General features: G+C 50.8%; 1 protein-coding gene across 12 annotated transcripts in view; it reads right to left on the bottom strand.

The window, feature by feature from the left end:
* Window positions 1–1949: 1949 nt before the first annotated feature.
* The window catches only part of ERMARD (ER membrane associated RNA degradation), a 36064-nt gene continuing 15653 nt past the window's right edge, over window positions 1950–22360 (bottom strand). The window contains exons 1-18 of one of the 12 annotated variants that reach the window (XR_013999005.1): window positions 20284–21988; window positions 19622–19790; window positions 18202–18341; window positions 17396–17497; window positions 16792–16881; window positions 14947–15044; window positions 14466–14602; window positions 13437–13551; window positions 12650–12752; window positions 11999–12028; window positions 10511–10579; window positions 9056–9229; window positions 8478–8561; window positions 6604–6695; window positions 5710–5835; window positions 5121–5212; window positions 4088–4201; window positions 1950–3054 (exon numbers count right to left, since the gene is read on the bottom strand). Coding sequence is in view for 11 of the 12 variants with exons in the window: in XM_081140183.1 (XP_080996309.1) it covers window positions 2886–3054; window positions 4088–4201; window positions 5121–5339; window positions 5710–5835; window positions 6604–6695; window positions 8478–8561; window positions 9056–9229; window positions 10511–10579; window positions 11999–12028; window positions 12650–12752; window positions 13437–13551; window positions 14466–14602; window positions 14947–15044; window positions 16792–16881; window positions 17396–17497; window positions 18202–18341; window positions 19622–19790; window positions 20284–20313 (2061 nt within the window). In the remaining variant the exon portion in view is untranslated. Of the gene's footprint in view, window positions 3055–4087; window positions 4202–5120; window positions 5340–5709; window positions 5836–6603; window positions 6696–8477; window positions 8562–9055; window positions 9230–10510; window positions 10580–11998; window positions 12029–12649; window positions 12753–13436; window positions 13552–14465; window positions 14603–14946; window positions 15045–16791; window positions 16882–17395; window positions 17498–18201; window positions 18342–19621; window positions 19791–20283; window positions 21989–22274; window positions 22340–22360 lie in introns of those variants that run through there. The other 11 variants (XM_081140187.1, XM_081140188.1, XM_081140185.1 and 8 more) reach the window with 11 other exon arrangements.

Below are 22360 nucleotides of genomic sequence, written 5' to 3'. Positions count from 1 at the left end.
GGGTGCGGCCGGACCCCCAGGACGTGTGAACAGAGACGCCCTACGTGGCTGGGCGTGCCAGCAGCCATCTGGACACAGCTAAACTTTAAAGGAAACCATTGCCACCATTTGTCCCTGCCTGCTGGACGCTGCACCTCCAGGTGCCTGTCGAGGTGTCGGATGCTCTCACACCCTCTGGTTTGTCCCCGATGGACAAACACCATGGGGCAAATGGGCCGCCCACAGACCCAGCCCGACGTTCCCTTCGGGGGTGTGAGGGGCGGGACTAGAAGGCGGCATGGGCTCCGTTACTGTACCGGCTGCTGACCGTCCAGAGGAGGTGCCCGCAGGCACCGAGGGTCCCCGCACACAGGACGCCCCCGGCCCCCCCAGCTTTGTTCTCTGACCAAACCCTCCCCTGCCCCCTCCCCAGTGATCCCTCTGCTCCTGGGAAATCAGCTCTCCTCTAGTTCTGTCCCTGTAGCTTCCTCGTGTACATCTCTTCACATCGCCGCCTCCGAGCCCCTCCGCATCCGTGTCCCCCTCCCGCCCAGCGCACCTGTCTCCTCCTGGGGGCCGGGGCGGGCGCCTTCTCCCCACCCGCAGGCACTGGCTCCCCTCAGCAGGGGCCCCTGCGGCCCTCTGCCCCTCACTGTCAGCCCCGGGCGGTGGGGCCTGGGGGCAGAGCCTGGTCCCTGTCCCCTGGCTCAGCGCGGCCTTCCCAGGCCTCAGGGCAGCCTTTCCTCACCCCGGGCCCCTCCCTCCTATGTCCTCACTTCTTGTTACTTTGCTGGTCCTTTGAGATCAGGCTGCTAAATGCCGTCCCCGGGGTGTCTCTCCTGGTCGCAGACCCTCCAGGCCCCATCCAGTCGCCCAGGCCCCTGGTCCAGATCCCGACGGAGGGAAAGGGAGCCAGGGGGCCGTGTGGCTCCCACACCCCTCAGCCCACCTCCCGCCAGCCCGGGACTGAACCCAAGTCCCTGGGACGGCCTCGGTCCTGCTCTGGGCCGCAGCGACCGCCTGGCTCCCTCCGCAGCGCCTGCCCTCCCGGAAAGCTCCCAGCGTTCCGGGATCCTTCAGTCTCCCCAGTGGAGCCTCTTGCCCACAGTGAAGTATTAAGTTTCTGGTTATGTCCACTTATTACATAACTTCCATCCAAGCAGAGAAAACAGAATTACCAGCTATTACAGGGAAGAAAAAGTGAGCCTGGAAACGCAGGAACCTGACCCCAGGGGACACAGGGCCTCTCTGGGCACTGACCACACAGGTGAGGGGTGGCTCCTGAGGGCTCTTTACTGTTTGACCCTTTAAAGAAACATTAAGTCTAAAAACGGGGAGTGGGAGCGTGAACCTCAGGGGGCCGGTTTCGAGAAACGACTTACTCTTGGCCCGACGGAAGCTGCGCTGCAGGCTGGGGAGGGCTCAGCTCTCCTGGAGGTCTCCAGATAAAGCAGGCTTGGGTGGGCTGAGAGGAAGTGCCGCCCCGGGGCCCAGCAAGCTCGCTTTCGTCTAGAACCACAGCAGTGAGCACGGGGCAGGACAGACGTCTGAGGGCACCAGCCGGCCGGGTCCCAGAGCCGCCCCTGAGCGGGGCAAGGCTTCGGACGCTCTGTCTCCTGCATAACAGAGCCAGCCTGTGGTTCGCTCCTGGTCCTCTGGGAGACCCTCCGGAGAGCGCGTTTCACCTGCACCCAGGGCGCACGGCCCATTCCCTGCAGCTGCCTCGGTGCCTTACTGAAGGGCGCCACCCCGCGGCTCGCCAGGGCAACGCGACACCCCTCCTGAGGCGGAAACAGCTGCCCTCCGCCCTGACAGGAGACAGGCTTGCGGCCCCCTGGTCTCCCCACCCCCTTCCTGACCCAAAACCTGCAGCCCCAAGACCAGGCGGGGGGAGGAGACCTGACTCTAGTCTCGACATGGTGCTTTATGCTGAATGTGCTCAGAACACACACAAATCTGAGCTTTTATTATTTAAAAAAAAAATCTTTATTGATTTCAGAGAGAGGGAGAAACATCAATGAGAGTAATTGAACGGCTGCCTCCTGCACGCCCCCTGCTGGGGATCGAGCCCACAACCCGGGCGTGTGCCCCGACCAGGAATCGAACTGTGACCTCCTGGTTCATAGGTTGATGCTCAACCACTGAGCCACACCGGCCGGGCTCCTGTTTTTTTCCTTAGAATTGAGCAGACGCTGCCCGACAGCGATGCGCTGACTGCTGGGTCTGGAGGTCGGGGGAACCTTACTCATTGGCGCACACGGCGTCGACACTCGCTGCATGGAGAGCGCACAGCAGACACTGTGAAGCTGAAATGAACAGGGGCCTGCCCACTCACACGGCAGCCCTTCGGGTGGGTACCGTCCAACAGCAGGCACGCCAAGGGCCCTGCCCCTCCTGCCACCTGGCCTCCACATACCCTCCCTACGTGTTTATCAGACGTGCTGGATGGCAGGGAAGGGCTTATCAGCTTGAAATGCACCAAATATTTAATGTGCCCAGTCCACCCAGAGAGCAAATCTCTTCTTCAGAGGAAGACGACAAGTAGTAAGTATAGAAGACACAGCAAAAATTACACTATTTTACATCCACTAGTTCAGGCACATTTATTGACGGGAGCGAGCGACGGAAGCACGGCTCCTGGGAAAACGGCCACGAGGGTTCAGGTGGCTTTCGGGAGCTGTGACAGGCAGACGTCTGTGCTGAGGGAACCGGCGCCATCCGCCTCATCAGAAATGACAAGCTTCCATCACCAGGAAGGGCACAGTAACACACGTGCGCCCAGATGTGCTGCTGGGAAGGACATGCACCGCGAGGGGAACGTGTGCCCCCGGTGTCCCCTGGATTCCCGACTTGACGCTGTCGAGTCCGTTCCAGACGGGCTGCCGACGTGTGTTCACGGGGCTGCTTCACTTGGGCTTCTTGGCTAAATGAACTAGCATCTGCTGCTGCTCACTGAAGGCCCAGATCCTCAGCAGGGCCGTGTGCGTGAGCCTGGCGGTCTCGCCCCACTGGTTCTTGGCCTGGCTGGTGAGCGTCGCCAGGTTCTCTGTGTACTGCAGGATCGACCTTAGGAACCTGTTTAAAACATTAATTTCTTTATTCCACTGAAAGATGTGACAATGATTCAAATGTTTTCTATTTTGGAATTATAACTAACGTACTGAATTTTTATCTGTGAATTCAAGAAAAAGTAGTGCACACAAAATGTAAACAGAACACAAATTATGTGAGCGAGGGAAACGCTGACGGGTCACTGCCACTGGAGAGATGGAGGGACCCCCAGAGTCTCTCTCACATTCAATGCCCGTTTAAAAAAGTTGATTTGAGGGAGAGAGAGAGGGAGAGAGAGAAACATCAATCGGTTGCCTCCTGCACACACCCCTACCAGGGACCAAACGTGCAACCCAAGTGTGTGCCTGACCAGGAATCGAACCTGTGACCTTCCGGTGCCCAGGACGACACTGAGCCACATCAGCCAGGGCCTCAACGCCTTTCCAGACTTACTCTCAAATCCAGACAGGACATTTTTACATGACGGACCTGCCCTAGATTAAACTGACATGTAATACACACACTGTGGCACTCAGGGGCCCTGCGGGTAGTGTCCTCCTATCTCTGCCCTGCAGTCGGCTCCACCTTTCAGGAGCAGGGCCACACGTCATGGGAGACACCCCACTGTCAGGCAGCTGCTGGTCTTAAATGGTTTTCCTTAAAGACACTCGTCAGTGGTCAGAGGCTGACTCGTGGGAATGTTACTTTTACATTCTCTGAGTTTTCTCTCCCCCAAATTTTGCAAGTACTCTAAAATTTTCTCTCCAACTTTTAAAACGCTCAAAACTTTTCTAACTTAGAAGTTGAAAGAATAATACAATGGATTTCCATAGATTTTTTGCCAAGCGAGTGGTTCTCAACGGGGAGTGACTCCGCTCCCCAGGGATATTTGGCCTCATTTAAACCATTCCTGTCGTACTGGGAGTGCTGCTGGCATCCAGTGGGCTGCCAGTCATCCTGCAGTGCACAGGATGGCCCACAGCCCCCACCAGGCACAGGTGGTGGTGTTTTAAAAAATCACCAAGGAAAATTACCAACAGGAGTGGAAATTACTTACTTGAGGTACTGCTGGTGTCCACAAGTGGTTTTCCCATGAACGCTGTGAATGTTGACCAATTCCAGTGCGATCAGCAACAAAATCAGGGAGAGCACAGGAGACAGAAGCTTAATGCTAAAAACAGATAAAATAAATTAAGGTCTGTTAGATACAATGCTTTTCAATTTCATAAGGAAAACAACGTTTCACCTGACCTGCCCTTTTTTCAAGAGTCCTGAAATCCAAACTTCCCCAAAGAACACGGGGCCTGTTCCACAGCTGTGCCAGGAAAGCCCTCGGAGAAGCCCGGCTGCCTGCCCGCCAGGCCCTGCCCTCCTCGCACTCCTCCCAGGGTGCAGCAGCTCTGTCTAGTTCTAAGCTAGGGGCCTGCCCTCCAGTGGCTGTACTGCCCCTCAGGACGGAGAGGACGCCAGGCCCTGCACCCAGACCTGCCTGCACACCCTTTCTCTCTGCATTTGTCAGCATCTGTCTTCCCATCTGATAGGAAAAACCTCTCACAGGAAGAGTAACAGAAATGGTTTAAACATGAAAATGTGTTCAATGTCTCTGGGACTCAAAGAAATTCCACTTAAAGTGAGAGATTATCTTTCCCATAAAGCTGGTAAGAGTTTTAAACATATTGTTTGGGGAAGGATGTGACGTAACAGGGACCATCTCATAAACTGCTGGTAAGAGTGTAAATTAGTTTTCAGAAGCAAAGCAGGAATTTAAAGCTTCATAGACACCACTCAGCTCAAAGTTCTAGGCGTCTGTCCAAAGCGGTAATTTCCTAAGGACGCAGCACACCCTAAAATGCACATTTGTGAAGAAACCGTAGTGAGGGCACCCAGGCTGCCTGCTACTGTCTTGAGATCCAAATTGATTTGGCTGGCGAAACCCCTATTCCCACAGGCCGAAATCACAGTTATGGTAAAGTAACACATGCCCTAAGTTTCTCTAAAAATAAGTATTTCTCTGAAAGCAAAAATCAAAACTGCATCCAAAGGTAACACCTGCCCCCAGTGCTCCTTCCAAAACCGGGCAAGAGCCACACCTGTGTAACAGGCGCAGGAAGTTCTGCCTCTGCCGGGAGCGCAGTGTCTTCTCCATCCACTGCCGGTGCCTCCGCTCCAGGGCGGCAGCCACCTGCAGGGACACGCGGGCACAGCAGCTGCAGATGTGTCTGAGCACAGCCAGCACTTCCAGGGCGGCTCTGGGGCAGAAGAGCGTCGGGATGCGGATGCTGCAGACGTCCTGGAGCGGCTGGGGCCACCTGCGGGTCAGAGCGCGACTCCCCTGGTGAGAGCACAACTCCCGCGGGCACATTCCACACCACGCTCCCGGGGCCGCCACACACGGACCTGCTAAACTGAATCTGGTGAGCGGCCAGCTCGCGGTCTGTTTTTGGCCACGAGCACACCTGTTAACATGGCAGGAGTTCAATCCGCGCAGGCTCACCTGTGGTGAACCGTCAGCGCAGCCAGGGCCCGAGAGTGTCGCGGCGCATCTAACAGTTCCTCCCGGGGGCAACAGGAGGTTCTGATGCTACCATCTCGCTCATACAATTTATAACAGGGAAACAGCTAAGCGTGAGACCCCAATCTGCTTCATAGTGTTGGAACGATTTTCAAGATGAAACTCACTCCTCAACAGGAAGGTTTTCCAAGTGGTCGAGAGCACGGTGACTTCCTGGCGTGTGGTGATACAGCTCGGCCAAGACTTTTACAATTAAAGATTCGCAGGCATCTGTCTCAGAATCGCCTTCTAACCTAAAAATAGAAAACAGCTAAGTAAACATGACAGTGGTTAAGGCGCCCAAGCAGCACCGGCACAAAATGGCCTTGGTGTGACTGGTTCCCACAGATTGTTGAGAAGGCACTCAATCTGAAGACCAGTCTCCCCAGATGTGAAATGAGAAGGCGCCATCGCAGGCAGTGCTGAGGGTCAGTGGTGCCTGGCCAGGTGGCTCGGCTGGTGGAGCGCCGTCCTGTGCACCAGAGGGTCGCAGGGTCGCGTCCTGGTCGGGGCAGGGGCCCAACTTGCAGGCCTGATTCCCAGCCCCAGCCGGGGTGTACACGGGAGGCAGCCGATCAATGTCTCTCTCACGTCAATGTTTCTCTGTCTCTCACTCTCCCCGAGTCTCTCTCCAAAATCAATTAAAAAGCACATCCTCAGGTGAAAATAATTAAAAATAGAAGTCAAGGGTTCCACATGCTAACAGCCACGCATGTGCTGACAAGAGACGACCTGTGCACCTGTCTCTGATTCTAGGATCCCGAATTTCTCTGCTTCCACTTCTCTCTTGAGAGTCAGACTCCTTTCTAACTGTCCACTAAATATTTCCAGTGGACGTTCTCGGTCCCCGCAAATACCCACCCAGACTGAGCTCTGAGTGGGGCGGTCACTGCTCTTCCTCTCCATGCCCGGCTCCCCCGGGCTCCAAGGCCCAGCAGTCCCTCCTCGGCACTTCCTCGCCCAGCGGCCCTGCCGACGCTCCCTGGCAACTACGAGGCCTGCGTGCCCCAGGTGGCACTCACCTGGCTGCTTCCTGTGCAGCGTCTTCAGGCAACGGCAGCAGAGGCCAAAGCCGGATGCTCTCCTCACAGCTCAGCACCTGAGAGGAAGAGGTCTGCGTGCTCTTGGAGGTTTTACAATGAAGTCCTGACACATGTTCCTAAATTGCTACAGGTGTGGCAGTTACTGTCTAGAAGCGTGCTTGCAAACGAGGTGGTGGGTGTCAGCCACTCGTTATGAGATACAGAAAGCCCGGGGAAACTACTCGGGGCTAGTTGGTAGCAATGTCTGGAGCGGCCATGAAGCTCGGTTGACACTCCAGTCAGGAGCCAGGGCCGTCCCCTCCCCGAGTCAGGACTGGCTTTAGTGGGCAGAAGTCACAGGAGCCTGCAGAGGAGGAGAGGCTGCTGGGAGACTTTCCAGGCCGGGCCAGAAGGGTGGCGCTTCTCCCTGGCTCTGTGGGCCAAGTGTTCCGGGTGAAGACACGGAGGCCTCAGCGAGCAGGCCCAGCACCAGGTTCTAGTGTCAGATGGGACACCAGCCCTCACAGCCGGTCCAAGCTTCTGACCCACGAAAGTGTAAGGATGCCCTGGCGGGTAGCTCAGCTGGTTGGACTGTCCTCCTGTGCACCAAATGGTTACGGGTTTGATTCCCAGTCAGGGCACATACCTAGGCTGTGGGTTCGATCCCCATCAGGGAGAGTATAGGAGACAACCGATGGAGGCTTCTCCCTGCCCCCCATTCTCTCTCTAGGAAAAAATGTGTAAGGAAATTAAGTGGCTGTTGCTGACACCACTGAACGTGGGTAACTTGTTATGCAGCCGTAATAACCTGAGCATCATTTTTAAAAGAACAGGACGCACAATCATCCACCAAATAAAAAGTGAGTAGTAGATGGAGTGAGAGGCTACAGGAAAAGGTGAGAATCTGAAATCCCCACGGTGGGGAGAGGGAAGGGCAGCGACCAGAAACAGGAAGCAGCGACTTGCAACAAGGAGGCCAAGGCCAGCGAGGCCGAAAGACACCTCCACCCGAAGCCCCTCTGCCCTCCAGAAGCTTCCCCCTTGGAGACACCTGGTGCCCTGCAGGCAGGTGCCCTCCCCTGTAGTGACACATCCTGGGAAACCTCAGGTTTGCACAGGCCCAGTGGGTGCTACAGCCAGTGCGCCCACCATGGAGCCCACCAGGCACTTGGGCTGAACCCTCCCCTCAAACAGCACAGGGTGGCACCGCCTCCAGGGCCCTCTCTTCTCTGCACGTCCCCCGCGAGACCCCTTCTAACTGGTTCAGCTTTCCTAAGCCATCACTGGACCTGGCTGTCTCAGAGCACCACCTCCCTCACGGCCTCTGCGGACGCCCCTGACCGCACGTGCAGACTGCAGCGGGTCTCAGGGGCGGTCCCACTGCCGCGCTCCTAAGTCAGCCACCATGGTGACTGCCATCTGCTTGGGCACAGCTGTTCCTTCACACCCTACAATATGCAGAATAAAGTACCAAACTGCAGTACCTGGCAGGACGCTTTAAACGTTTTCTGTTTGCTTGTTTGTTTTAACAAAAGCTGGTAAAAAAAACTGACACTCTTCATCCCTGACTAAAAACTGTTCCCCGTCCTGGGTTAGGGATGACAACAGCCTGCTGGGCACTTCCCAAGAGCCACCCACGTAGCATAAAACACCCGACAGAGCACACACACTACCGTCGCTTCAGCTGCTGCACCCAGAACCTGAGGCTCAGAAAAACACAGCTGCTTGGCCAAGGCCATGCACCTGAGCCACCATGCGAGGCCACACAACTGAGTGACACACTTCGGTTAGAGAGCCAGATCTGCCAACCCCAAAGTCCGCCCTGGCCAGGCTGGACTGCACCCCTCGAACCTCTGCAGCAGACATGCACACACCTGTTTTTTAAGCAGAGCAACTGGATGGAAGCGAGCACTGTACCCGTCTGCGAGACTGACCAGTGACTTTACTGCTGCTTTTTCCTAGTTTAGAAAAAACACACGTAAGTTACTGCAACTTTTGGTTAGGCTTCTAGTTTTCTTCTACTGAATTTTAAGTCACATAAAGTTCTGACTTCTCATCGTTTCCCTTCATATAATTCCATTCAGCTGTAACTGGGCAAAACTCTGTCGAATAGGTTTGAGATGTTGGTCACATCATAACCAACAAACTGATTTTCAATGAGGCTGATTAACAGTGATAAATTAAAAAGGTCACATCCCCTCTTGTCCACAATGCAACAAAACTAGAAATAAGTAAGATTCCAAACATTTGGAAAATTTAAAAGATTCTCCTAAAAAATAGGGTATAAAAATGTAAACATTAAGACTCAATACACTTAAGAATTCCCAATTCCTTGTTCTCATGGAAGCATAACGTCAATCACGTAAATTCAGCAAAAAAAGCTTAATAGTTAGTTACACTTAAAATCTAACTACATCCTTCCAGAGCTGAATGACAGTGATCGATTCGTTACCTTAAACACTGATGCTGGGTCGTCGTCGACGAATCTCAGGAGAAGCACAAGGGAAAATGCAAGCAGCTGGCCTGTGACTCCTTTTGGAAATGCAGGGAGGCTGACTTCCCCGTGGCTTAAGTGATCTCTCACCCGGGGGCCCTCCTGGTGGTTCAGGAAATCCCAGAGAAATTCCTTTCAGGAAATAAACAGAGAAATACTTTGTTAGTTTTCTCTGAGCGGGAAGGAAAGTGCCACAGCCCCCGCCTGACACATGTAAGGAGCACAGTGGTCATTTACAGACCAGAGAGGTGAGCCTCAGGGAGACTGAATTCAAGGCCACATGACTGCAAAGAACAGAGCTGGATTCCTGTGAGAACCCCTGCTCTAGCTGCACCCTGCTTCCTCAGGCAGGACTCTCCCGGAAACCCCTATTCTATCTGCACCCCACTGCCCCGGGCAGGACTCTCCTGGGAGCCCCTTTTCTAACTGCGCCCTGCTGCCTGGGGTCTGACAGGAGGGCTGGGCACCCTCAGGTGTAAGCACTACCACAGAGCTGTGTGGATGGGTGCAGTGCTCAGTGAAACTCACCCCTTCCTGTTCTCACCTCCTGCATGGAAGACGACTGCTGTGTCCACATCTGGGAATGACTTTCCCAGGCAATGAAAGGCACCCACTGGCTGCTGCCTGACCACAGCCCTTGCTTTCTGTCTCACGCCTCTTTCCTTCTCAGGTGCCCTTTCTTTCATCACTGAAGCCCAATGAAGGCAGCTGCTCTCTAACAGCCCAAGTCTTGGGTCTGTCCCACAGGTTAGGGGGAACAGGATCAGAAAACCGCTGACCTAGGCAACTTCAGATCGATGAAGAGCTACTGGTTGGAGATGGAGAAGCGTATTAGATAAGCGAGCTCCTCATCCAAACTTCCTGACGGCAGAAATGGGCACCCAAACAGTGGACGAAACCTAAGTCTCAAAGCAGGAAGGAGCACCTTGGCCACCAAATCCCAGCCAGAAGGAATAAATGCAGACGTTCTACTTATAGCCCAAAGTAGCCTCTGCAGTGTCGCCATGAAATTCAAAAAGGCGCGAAACAGAAAGGGGCTCTAGATGGCTGCTCCCCTCATCGAACGCTCCATCTCATTCACCTCCTTTGGTGTCGTTGCAGCTCCCAAAGCAAACACTGTCCCTCCTACTAGCACATGCACATAAGCAACGAGTTCACACAGTGCGTGGAGCAGGGCCACCGCACCCTCAGGCCTTAGAGAAAGGACGTCTGAGTACCTAGCACGACCCACAGGGCCCGAGCTGCAGTCAGGGCTTAGCCGAGTCTGCTGCAGAGAAGAGGTGGAGACGGTGTGCGATGGCTCGGAAGCGCTCTCTGAGCACATCACAGGCCAAAGCGAATGCCGGTCCCGAGAAGCGCTAACCACACACACGGACACAAGGACACCGGCCTGGAAAAGACCCAGCACTTTACCATCGTGGGCTCTCCGAGGAAAAGAGGAAGCTGGTTGATTTCACCATCATTCAAGTGTTTTGCCAACATCTAAAAGAGCAAACGTAAATGAACTAACTGGTAATACACACAGAGGACTTTCAGAGTCGAAGGGTCAGTACCTTTGCTATGAACCGTGAAATAAGCCCCAAGCCAACCACATGAAGTCAGGGGAGTTGTAAAGGAAACCACCGTCTGTTCAGAAAAACTTACCTGTGTAACGATGTTAGTATGTGTGTCTTCTTAACTGTGAGAGTGCGTGTGTATGTATGTTTACTGTTATGTATAGTTACGTGTATTTACATATATTTGTGTGTACATGAGCATATATGTGCATGTGTGTTTGTATTTATAAGTACATGTGCTTATGCTTATGTACACTTGCATGTTTGTAGACCTGTATATGTGTGTATTGGTATGTAAATGTATTTGTATGCACATGTGTGAATTTATGTCTACTTGAACGCATATGTGGGTATCTGTGTGTGTATTTGTATATATGTATCCGTGTATGTGTATTTATGTCTACTTGAGTATATGTGTGTGTGTTTCTATGTATACGTGTTTGTATCCTTATATGTGTGAATACGTGTATTTGTATATATGTACACGTGTATATGTATTTGTGTCTACTTGTATACATGTCGTATCTGTGTCTACTTACATGTACACGTGTGTATGTGTGCTCAGTACCCACCACAGTTACTTCATGAGTCACTTAGCTCACAAGGACCATGGAGACCAAGCACTGACCCAACCCTGCAGACGTGACCCTACTCAGACCTGACTGCACTAATTCAATATACACTCAGTAATAGCAACTCATTTACCTAACGGGATAAGCTCTGCGGGTGAGCAGGCACCTCTCTTAATTCACCCACCACTTGTTGTTCACTTAGGAACTAACTGTCATACCAAAAGGCAAAATGACTGCAAAGCCCACCTCTCCACAGGAGACTTGCCCCCGTTTCCTCACGGAGGTGGCTCTGTGGTGTCATGAGCACTTCAAGGTTTGTAAGAATTACTACCCAGGATGACACACACAAGCCTCTGTACTCTACAAGCGACGGAAGACATTTTCCAGGGTAATTTACACTGTTCCAGATTTTCACCTTGAGAACCCCACCCCCACATGCACCAATGAACACCATACTTACAACAGCAGCTGATGTGCATTTCCTGTGCAAAACAAGTTAGTGTTAACCTTGAAGCTAACATGTGAGCCTCCAAATTAAATTAGCAGCATTTAACGTTAGTATCCCCGGGCATTTTCCAGCATTGGTCTCTCTACAACTTTAGAAACTTGGTTAATCATATTGGGTCTCAATGAGCCTGAAAACTATACTCAACTCTACAGGGTTTTTTGCTTAATGACTACCAATGTTTTCTTGTAAGTGTGTGAATTACGGCTAATCTTTAATTCCGTATTTTAAAAGAATACAATGTTTTGTTTGTTTTAAGTTTACTTACTTCATCAAAGGTGGTATAAAGAGCTGTTGACTGCAAAAAAGGAAAGAAAAGAAATAATTAAAGCAAAACACAAGCAGAATGACACTACTCAAAGCAGGAAAAAAATCTTACATGCCAACAAACAGGAAAACTTAGCTTGAAAATCAATCTTCACCTAGCAACACTTCGGGAAAAACGTATGGACAAAACACACGCATTACAAACACATGAAAACCCAGTCAGCCTGGCTGTGAGAACCCGGCCCGTGCAGGTTTAGTTCAGATACTTCAAACACTCAGGGTCCTGGGACCTCACAAAGCACTACTCACACCCACAGAGTATTTCTACTAATGGCTGGTATCTGCGCAAAGCAAGAACAACTGAATATTTTATGGCTACAGGGAGAAAATGAGTGGCTACTAGTTTTATTACATCGCTAAGTTTAAAAGGCTACTTAGAAATATTACAGAACTACCAAAAACAATAAATAAAGTAAACCTAAGTCCTATAAAGTTACAATAGAAAGCCACAAAATATGACAGGTAAGCCTTCCAAGGAGAACTCTTAGCTAAAAAGTTCATTTAATGCAAACAAAAACAAGATGTTAAGATCATTTAATGAGGCAGAGGGACTCACTACAGCAACAACCACCAGCCTTTAGCGTACACGTACCTCCGCAGTCAGACGTCTCTTTGGACACCTATTAACTGTGGCAAACAGGTTCCGAAGCCCAGTCTCCAGCTGTGTCAACAACAACATGGCACAGTCGGCGAACCTGTGAAATGGAAGGAAGTCAGTGCAAGTCCCGCTGTGGGGTGGACACTGGCACCCACACCCAGTAACGGGGCTGTACCCAGGCGGGACCATGGTGTCCAAAGGAGGGTGACATCACTGCCTAAAATGAGACAGAAACAGAATCAAACTAGTGATTTTAAACCTGCTTCCCAGAGCTTTCACGTTTGATGGGTCTTTTTTTGTGCCTCAGTAGGAAATGTCATCAAAAGCTGCCTAATTCCTTTCCTTTCTAAAAAACACTCAGAGCCCAGGACTCTGGTGGGTCCTCAGAGTCTGGGGATGGCCGTGTCAGGAAATGTAACTTGAAGGATTGAAGACCACTGGCCCCCTGAAGTGTGTGCACAGCCTGCCCTCGGGGATAAGAGACACACCCAGTGTCCTCTGTTTCACGATTTGCTAACACTGGACATGGTTTCACTCACAGTAAAAACCCAATAATTTTTAAAAGTTGATTCTAAAAAATAATCTGTATCCACTGTGCTGTGATGCTGAACACAATTACGAGTCTTTACTGTCACAGGAGGGCGTGCTATGCGCAGCTCTCCCGCGTCAGCCCACTCCCGTGAGTTAGATGCCAGCAGCAGAAAGGCCTGGAGGCAGAGGGTCTGAGGAAGGACTGGCCTCCAAACTCCAATCACCACTCTTTATGCCCCCTCCCTGTTACCTGTGTGACTTGAACTTGATTAAAGCGACTTCCCAATACGGCAACATGATCCTTAGTATGAAAGAGGATTTCTTCATCACTTCCTCCAACACGGAAAGTACCTCGTGAGTAACATCTGCAGAACAGCAGGGCTCTTCAGTACAATCGACTAAGAAGTGAGCGCACTCATGGAGCGAGTGAGGCCATGAGTCTGTCTCTCCATGCAGGTGAACCGAAGCCCCAGGCAGCTCGTGCCGTCCAAGGGGGAGGAAGACCACCCTGAAGCTCAGCTGTAGGTGACCCCAGGTAACCACAGGTGCACCTGGGGACAGCAGACATGGACAGCTGCATCTCTAGTGATTTAGGCTATGACTTTCTGGAAAGGGGTTCAAGGTGGACCAGCTGACCATACTGACCAACACAGTATATTTTTAGAAGACACAGGAGTAAGAGTGAATGCTGAGGTAAACGACGAACTCTGGGTGCTTATGACACGTCAAAGTAGGTTCATCCTTGGTGACAAGTGCCCCAGTCTGGGGGGGAGACCGTGCATGTGGGCAGGCAGGGGATGTGTGGGAAATCTCTGTACCTCCCTCTCGACTGTTATAAACTTAAAACTGCTCTTAAAAAGTGTCTTAAAATGTACCCATATTACTGGCAGTCACCAACTACTGAAAGGGTCTATGGTACGAAAAGGCTGAGACCGGGAGGGAGCGTGATCGGTACTATCCCCTCCACAATTCTCATTGGCAAATACAGACCTGAGACCTCGACTACCAATGTAAAAAAAAAAAATGGACTTGGAGCAAACACCCAGTTTAATAGCTTTGAAGGACAGACTGAATCTACCACTAATACTGATCATGGAGACCCACGGCAACCGGGCACAAGGGGAAAGGCCAGGCTCGGGTGGCAACATTTAACATGAAACTTCACGAACTTTCAAAGGCATGTCGCACAGGAGACTATTCCACCTAGAGTTCAGGCTTGGTGCTGCTCGATGACTTTGCTATAAGGATACACCTGGGGGACCTGAGGTGCGGTACTTGCCAGGGAAGACGACCAGGTCCTCTGAGTCCGTGAGTGTGATGAGTGGCCGACAGGCCACTGTGCGTCCAGTCTGCTGAAGGTAGGCCTCCAAGAGCTGACCCAGCCCGGCTGTCAGCAGCACCATCATTGAACAGTACCTGGTGGGAAATGCCAGAGACCAGATGGAAAACCAACTCAGTTGTACATATAAAAGGTGTTCAAGACAAAAAGTTCAAAACTAAGAAAGCAAAGCAATGCAACGTCGGCTGGGAGGAGCTGAAACCACAGGGATCCCCCCCCAGCAGGCAGCTTGCACGCCTCCACAACCCCTACCCCCCGGTGCAGGTCAGCCATCAGCTATGGCATGACCGTCACCCCTACAGGGACTTCGCTTAACATTCAGTTTTATCTTCACAGTCCTGTCTCAGAGCTCCCCCATCCGCTGGAGACTAAAGATAAGCTCCTGACACCTCCCAAAGAGGAGCAATTCACGGCAACCTACTGCGGAGGGACCTCCTGTGGTGCCGCGAACCCGTGCCATAGGACGTTGCGTAGGTTGAGTCCACGTGGAGAGCCGATGAAAACTGTCAGCACGTTCATCTAGTTGGGGAAAGGACGAAGAATCAGTCATCTATAAACCCCTGAATAAACAGTTCCTTCCTTAGAAAGGATGAGCCACAGCAATGTGGCTACTTAGTATACAATCGTCGTTGCAGAAGAAACAATAACGCAGCATTACTGGGCAGTCAGCACCTGCATCTGTCACTCCCCCTCAGAACACCCGTGAAGAGGCACTACTGTGACTTCCACTCCGCAGGTGAGAGGAGCGTGCAGAGGGGACCCCAGGGCAGGGTGAGACCTGTCCCAGGCTGTGCTGGGCATCAAACAGCCTAACATTTAGACGGAGCAACACAGAAAAGGCCCTGGCACAGACATGCCTCAGGGCAGCGTGTGACTGTGTGTAAACCAGGATGGGCAGCTCAGAGGGGGACCACTGAGACTTTGGCCAGCCCCCTCCTCTATGCGAAGCTCCCGAGTCCCCTCCACCTGTAAGTGAGGACACACCCATTCCAGGGACTCTGCTGGAGACTGCGGTCAACATGTATTTATGTTCACGGTGACCTCTGGGTGTGCAGCATGCACTTTAGAGATTCAGATACAATGAAAGATGTCCAGAGACTCAAAGAACTGGCAGTGAAAACAGCTGGGCCCCAGCGACTCAGAGAAAGAAAAGCTGCCTTCAAGTTCATGCACCTGAACAGAGGCTGAGAAGAGCAAACGGGGGCATCCTGCCTCCCCTCAGGGTACAGCAGGAGCCAGGGCGTGGACGCTACAGTGGCCTCAGCTCAGTCCGCAGGCTTCACAGCCGCTCCTCAGCGCTGCTCCAATAATTTTAATACTTTAATATGAACAATTAATGATTGTAACAATACACACAATTTAACGTCATTGATTCTTAATTTAGTATTGAACTTATTCATGCCATCCGGGCAATGAGAAATCCATCATCGGGGGTGAAAGCTGCTGCAGGTCCACAGAAGGCTGAGCACCCAGGCGGACAAGAACACATCAGAACAGCGGCACCCACTTAAGAAGCCAGTGTAGAAGAAGACACCTGTATTCCATCTTCACTCCACACTCCCCGGAAAAGAAACCACCTCCCGGACGGGACGACAAGGAACAAGGAACCGCTGCAAACTGGGGGAGCTTGACTGCGAGCAGGTTCCGTCCACACCCCGTGGAGCCCGTGGCCTGGTGCATTATGCAAACGCCCCCTGGCTCACCTCCTTCTGCGCCCGGCAGCACCTGGCTTTCTCCTTCACCTGGACCTGCCTCTTCTAGCTGCCTAAAGGTTAGTCTTAAACAGTCTTGGTCCTGGCCGTCTAGGAGACTGAAAAAGTCTAGAGCGCTGCAGGTTTTCTGACTGACTTTCACATTTTGCCCACCAGGAATTTGCAGAGTTCCACAGGGCGTAATTTCCAGGTTAAAAACACTGATATTTCAGAACATTGTAATGTTCTCTTTGAAGAGTTAAAATTTTATTCTAGAATAAGTTATACATAATTAACGAAAGCAACAGACTTAAAACTGCTCAGATGACTGGCGCCCGGGGTCATGACACTGGAGGCACCACACCAGAGCCTATTTACACACTAAGACCAGGGTAGCAGGGATGTGTATTCTGGCTTGAAGAGGGGTGGTTTTGAAAGGAGAGATGGGAAGAAAAATATGCTTAAAACTGGATTAATTTTTTCCTATGACCAGGATCAATTTTTGAGGAACACAATGCAGCAAACATTGACTGCTCTGTGCTGTGCGCTTTATGGGCTGTGGGGGGCAAGCTTACCACAGACTGCCCGAAGACTTGAGCAAGCTCCGCGGAGGCAAGCAGATCTCTTAAAAGAAAGGGGCATTCCTTTCCAACCAGTAAAAATACCTAAAATTCAAACAAAAATCATGTCACAACTGCATTCCGATGAGCCAAGTGACATTCAGAAAAAAAAAAAAAATCACTCATAAAGCAACTGCCTGGATAAATGGTGAGAGACAAACACTGAAGATACCAATGTTTTAATTTCATATACATTCAAAAAAATATATTAAAAATCTATACCAAATCATTGTATTTTATAGGAAAATGATCATTAAAATCAAGGAATCTGCCCTGGCCAGTCTGGCCCAGCTGGCTGGGCATCGTCCTGTGCGCTGAAGGGTTGGTGGCTTGATTCCCAGTCAGGACACAAGGCCAGGTTGCAGCTCGGTCCCCAGCAGGGGGCAGCTGATCAATGTTTCACTCTCACATCAATGTTTCTCTCTCCCTTCATCTCTTTCTAAAAAGCAACAAAAATATTTAAAATAATAAAATCAAGGAATATGAGGGTGACTGTATCGTAGTTCAACTTCCATTCAGGTACTTATTGGCCCGACAATGAAAGAGTTTTCGCACTTACATCACCCAGGGACCGTTCCAGACAGGATGTCAGCTTCATCAGGCTAAGAGAAATGGCAGGAGACTGAAGACTCTCCAGGGCATCAAATATTTCTGGAAACAACTATTTAAAATAAAAAACATGTGAGAGTTTATGCTCAATAAGAAATATTTCTCAAAGTAACAATATTATTCATAAGCTTCAAACCTCTAAAGACGTTGATTGTCGTATTTTAATGACATATAGGTAAACCTTTCTATATAACATCTAAATAAAAAGAATATATATCTCAGAAGTCCTTTGAATGTTCTTTTTTTATTTAAATACTTATTGAAAGCAGTAAGTGGGATATAACTGTAAATTGAAATGTCTAATATTCTGACCTAAATCTTATTTCCCATTTTGATTAGTTCCTAAGAATAGCTCACCCTGCCACTCCTGAGAGCAATTACCAAGGGAGAGGAAATGAGCCCTCCACACCAAGTCAGGAAACTCAAAGGATTTCAGAAGCAGACTTGTTAGTTACTGTGCTATTGTGGTCACTTAATGTGCTAAGTAAAATGGTTCGTTTTTCACCAACAAGGTTTGGGCACCAAAGGACCCTCTCCCTTCGATTCACCATGAATGAGGAAAGTATCCCTCTCCAGGCTGCTGGCCCCATTGTCTCAGGACTACCTAACCGCATCTCAGTACTTCTCTTGGTCAAAGGACATGCCTCTCAGCTCAGACTCAGAGACTCTGCAAACAGTCCCAAGTTTCCCTTGGGCCCTCTAGGGAGACCCCTTTAATATTAGCAAGTTTCTAAGTGGAATTTGTAAAGTCCAAACCTCTGGAGAACTTGTCCACTGGAGCCATGGTGCATACTGAGCTTCTAACTGCCGCTTGGTCAGAGATGAGAAATGGATGTGAACAGCCTCACACACAGGGCCCAGCAGCCTCACGCTCCCCTGGTAATCCAGACCCTGGGCTTTGAGGGTAAGAAAATAGGTTAGCACCACAGCTCCGTATCACCGGGAGGAAAAGTGCTCCAATTACAAAATTTCCCCCAAATCAACAACCAAACAGTTTATAACTGAACTTAGAAAAAACATATACTACATTCAAATAAGTTCCATTGTGCTTATCTGATTATAAAAGAAAAATATGCTATCAGCAGAGAGAGCCTGGAAAATATAGAAGGGCTCAAACAAGAGGAAAAATATTTTCTTCAACTTCTTTACCTGTATATAAGCTTGTACAAAATCAGGTTCATACCATATATATTTTTTAACCCCATTTCTTTTTAGTTAACATTACTGGACTGCACTTCCCAACGACCTTAATTATTTTAGAACATATTTATAATGTGAATTTTTTTATAAGTTTGGGGCTGAACATTCCCATGGTTCGTGATAAAAAAAATATAAAAGGGTAAATCTCCCTCCTGGACACTTAACTCTCTTTCCTAGAGCAGCTGCTATTATTAATTCCTTGCGCACATTTAGAAGTATTTACACATATAAAAGCAAATGCAAATACAGGATCCTCATCTTTTCACTTAGCAATATGGCTCAGTTTCCTGTATCAAAAAGCCAGGCCTCTTCCTTCTTTTTCACTGCTGTATAGTATTCCACTGTGGATTTTCCAGGATTTTCTTAAGTGATCCCTACTGCCTGACATCTGGCTGTTTCCAAGCTTTTCCTTCTTGGCTGTTATAAATGATACTACAGGAGAACCCTGCACACACACTCTCCTATCTGCAAGCGTGCCAGTCTGATAAATTCCTGGAATAGCACTGTTGGGCCAGAGCACATTCAATGGTCATTTTTATAACTATAGTTAAATTTCCAGGCCAACTCCCTGCTCCAAAAAATGGGCAAAAGTGGGTGGAAGACATTTAAAATTACTGTGTAATATGTTACCAATCATTTCATACCTAATTCACAGCTTGTATATTCTACCCTCTTCCCCCTGGACTGCTGGCCTGGAGCTGAGATCCATGCCAACTGCAGCCCCTCAGCCCTCATTGCCTCCCAACCTCCCCATCTCACATACGTTTTCTTAGCCCAGCTTTCTGTTAATTTTTCCATGCTTCTCTGGCTTCATTCCCTCTCTTTTCACACCAATTCCTTTTCTGTTTAGAGTGAGGCCGGTATAACAACATCTTCTAACCAAAAGCACCAATGGTAGGAAAGGGGAATTTGGCAGGTGAAGACATTTTAAGTGGAAAGTACCAACAGGTATTTGGGGTGTGGAGAAAGTGCAAACCTGATTCAGTTTCAATCACACAGTCTGTGATCGTCTTCCAGCACACTTCACCGCTTTCAGTCACAATACTATTGATATCCCGACTTTCTCTGACTTCAAACCCGAGTTTACAGATCATGTCATACACCGAGGGAGACAGGCATGTGGTAATAGGATCCTTTGGTTGTATCTGAAATAGAAATCATAAATGATAGTGTTTAACAGGAAGTAAAAACAGAAGAGTATTAATTATACATTTATCATTCTATCATAAGAAAAGAATATGCTCAGGTATAACTTCTGTTAACACACTGGATATTATGAGAGCTGTGTAACTAAAACATTGTGATTAAATATTAATTAAAAATAATTTACGTAAATATTTTCAAATAAGTAAACGTTTAAAGATTTAAATTTTATTGATAGTATTTGTTAGGTGTAAGTTTACAAAAGCTCAGTGTTTTACAGACAGTGCATTTTTCGGCATTCCTTTATCACCCCAAAGTCATCCAAATCAGCAATTTTTTGAAATGGGACATGGAAAAGCAGAAAATCAGGTGCAATGAATGGAAACAGAAAAAGCAGCGAACCACACTGCTTCCCTGAAGGGTTAAATATGGCCAAAATCCTCATAATCATCCCCACAGTACACCAAGGCCACCTCACAAAACCTGCAGTCGTACCTCAGGTCTAACGCCGACCTGGGTCTTCATCTGATGTGTCAAGCTTGGGGTGTCGGTGCTCTAACATTCCTGATTGCACCCAGGCTGCTCCCCAAGTTGGCAGCTGGCCAGTTTGTTTCCACCCTGCTCCCCCCGTCCACCCTGCCCTTCCTCTCCCACTGAAGTGTCACTTTTCTCTCTCTGTGCTGGTTGTCAACCAATCCCCGTGGGCCCCAGCAGAATGGCACTGCCCAAAGAGCCTGGGTGAAGGATTTAGAGGTTTTCCATGACTCTGGGGAACACACAGCTCTCAGCCTGTCAGGGCGCTCGAGAGGGACACTGTGAGATGGCAAGGAAAAGAGGGGACTTGCTCCAGCTGCGTGCAACCTGGTGACTTCCTACTTTCTACTCTTTGAGCATCACCTTCTGCTGCAGCAGCTGAGTCCAGGCTGCAGTGTTCCCAACACTGCAGCTTCACCCCCACCCAGCCCCCAGTAAAACCCTGTGTCGTGTGTCCCCTTCAAAGGTTGCCTTCCAGGTAGCTGAACAGCACAACCTCCTTAGAGATCTGAGTTTCAGCTACCAGGGACCCTCCTCTCTGTGTCGCGTTTTAAAATCCCACCCACTTCCCGTGGCTCCCTGACTGCTTCCTGCAGCTACAACCTCCATGCTTTCAGACATCTCCCTTTACCCTTTCAGATACTCAATTAACAATTTTATACCTAGTTAGCTCTTTAAATTCTCTTAGCTGAAAAATGAGTGTGGTTTGTCTCCTGATTGATGCAGAAATATAATACGTACTCTAAGGGTTACTTTCACATCAAAAGGGATTCTGCGTTTTTAAAAGCATTTGAACTCTAAAGGAATGAGCTGCAGTTCTAAAGTGGCAGGTGCAGGCAGAAGGCACACTTTTACACAAAAGCACAAAGACTCCACCTCCAAAGTGAGTCCTAGATATGGCAACTTAAGTCGTAAGAAGTCTTGTTTTAGACTATAGATGCCCTATGCACTTGGTTGTGCCTCCAGGCCGTGTGTGACTCTGCAGGCCAGCAGCATGGCCGCGGCACAGAGATGCGTACCGAAGGGTAACGGCGATGGGCCCCCCGCCCCGAGCTGACTCTACCCTATCCCCTGCCAACACACGCACAATTCCAGTAGTTCACTTTGAGGCCCACACTCTCTCGGACTAGTAAAGATTCTATTAATTCAGAAATTCAACCTCCAACCGACAAACGCCAGGCGCTGCAACACTGTCAGCGGTGACAACGCCCCGCCTGCGCTCAGGTGCAAGCACCCTGCCCCCCCCGCAGCAGGGCCCCGCATCTGCACCCCCAGAGCCCTGCCCCAGCAGGCGGGTGGCGCCCCGTCCTCTCCTGGGCAGAAACGCTCCAGTTTGACTCATTCCCGGTCTGCACAGCTTGCCCTGGAAAAGCTACGTAACGTGTCTGGGCCTCAATTTTAACTGCAAAATGGTGCGAAATACGATCACCTCCAGCACCGCAGTCACCGAGGTAACACCCAAAGCAGGGGCTCAGGGCTCGGCCGCCGCCGCGCCAGAGCCGGGACGGGCTGGGCCCGAGGCGGGAAACAAGCCGACCGACCGGCCCTGCGGAGGCCGCCCGCGGCCCGTCCTCGGCGGCGGGGGCGGCTCTGTGCGGAGCCCTTCGCGGCCTCTAAGGGCGGGAGGCGACCGTGGGGTGGGTCCGGGCCGCAGGGCCGGTTGCTGCCCGGGCCGCGCCCACGAGCTCTGGGCGGCCCCGCTCCCGGCGGGCTGACCGCGGGGCCCGGGAGGGGGCAGGAGCCGAGACGGACCTAACGCCGGCCCCGCGGGCTCCCCCACGAGCCTCACTCCCGGAGCCCAGGGGAGCGGCGGGGCAGCCCGGGGCGGGCGCGGCCCCTCTGCCCGCGGGGGCGCCACGAGCGCACGGCTGGGGTCGGGCGCCGGCCCCGAGGCCCACCCGCCAGAAGGTGCGCGAAGGGGACGCGGCGCACGGAGGCGCCCACCGCTCTACCTTCATGACTTCCGGCTCCCAGCCCCCGCGCCGCCCGGGACGCGCCCTGGCCCCGCCCCCTCGGGGCGCGCTTCCGGCCCCCGCGG

This window comes from Miniopterus schreibersii, assembly GCF_964146895.1.
Source record: "Miniopterus schreibersii genome assembly, chromosome: 6".
NCBI lineage: Eukaryota > Metazoa > Chordata > Mammalia > Chiroptera > Miniopteridae > Miniopterus > Miniopterus schreibersii.
The sequence above is the reverse complement of the archived record's forward strand: the minus strand, read 5'-3'. Positions and strand labels throughout refer to the sequence as shown.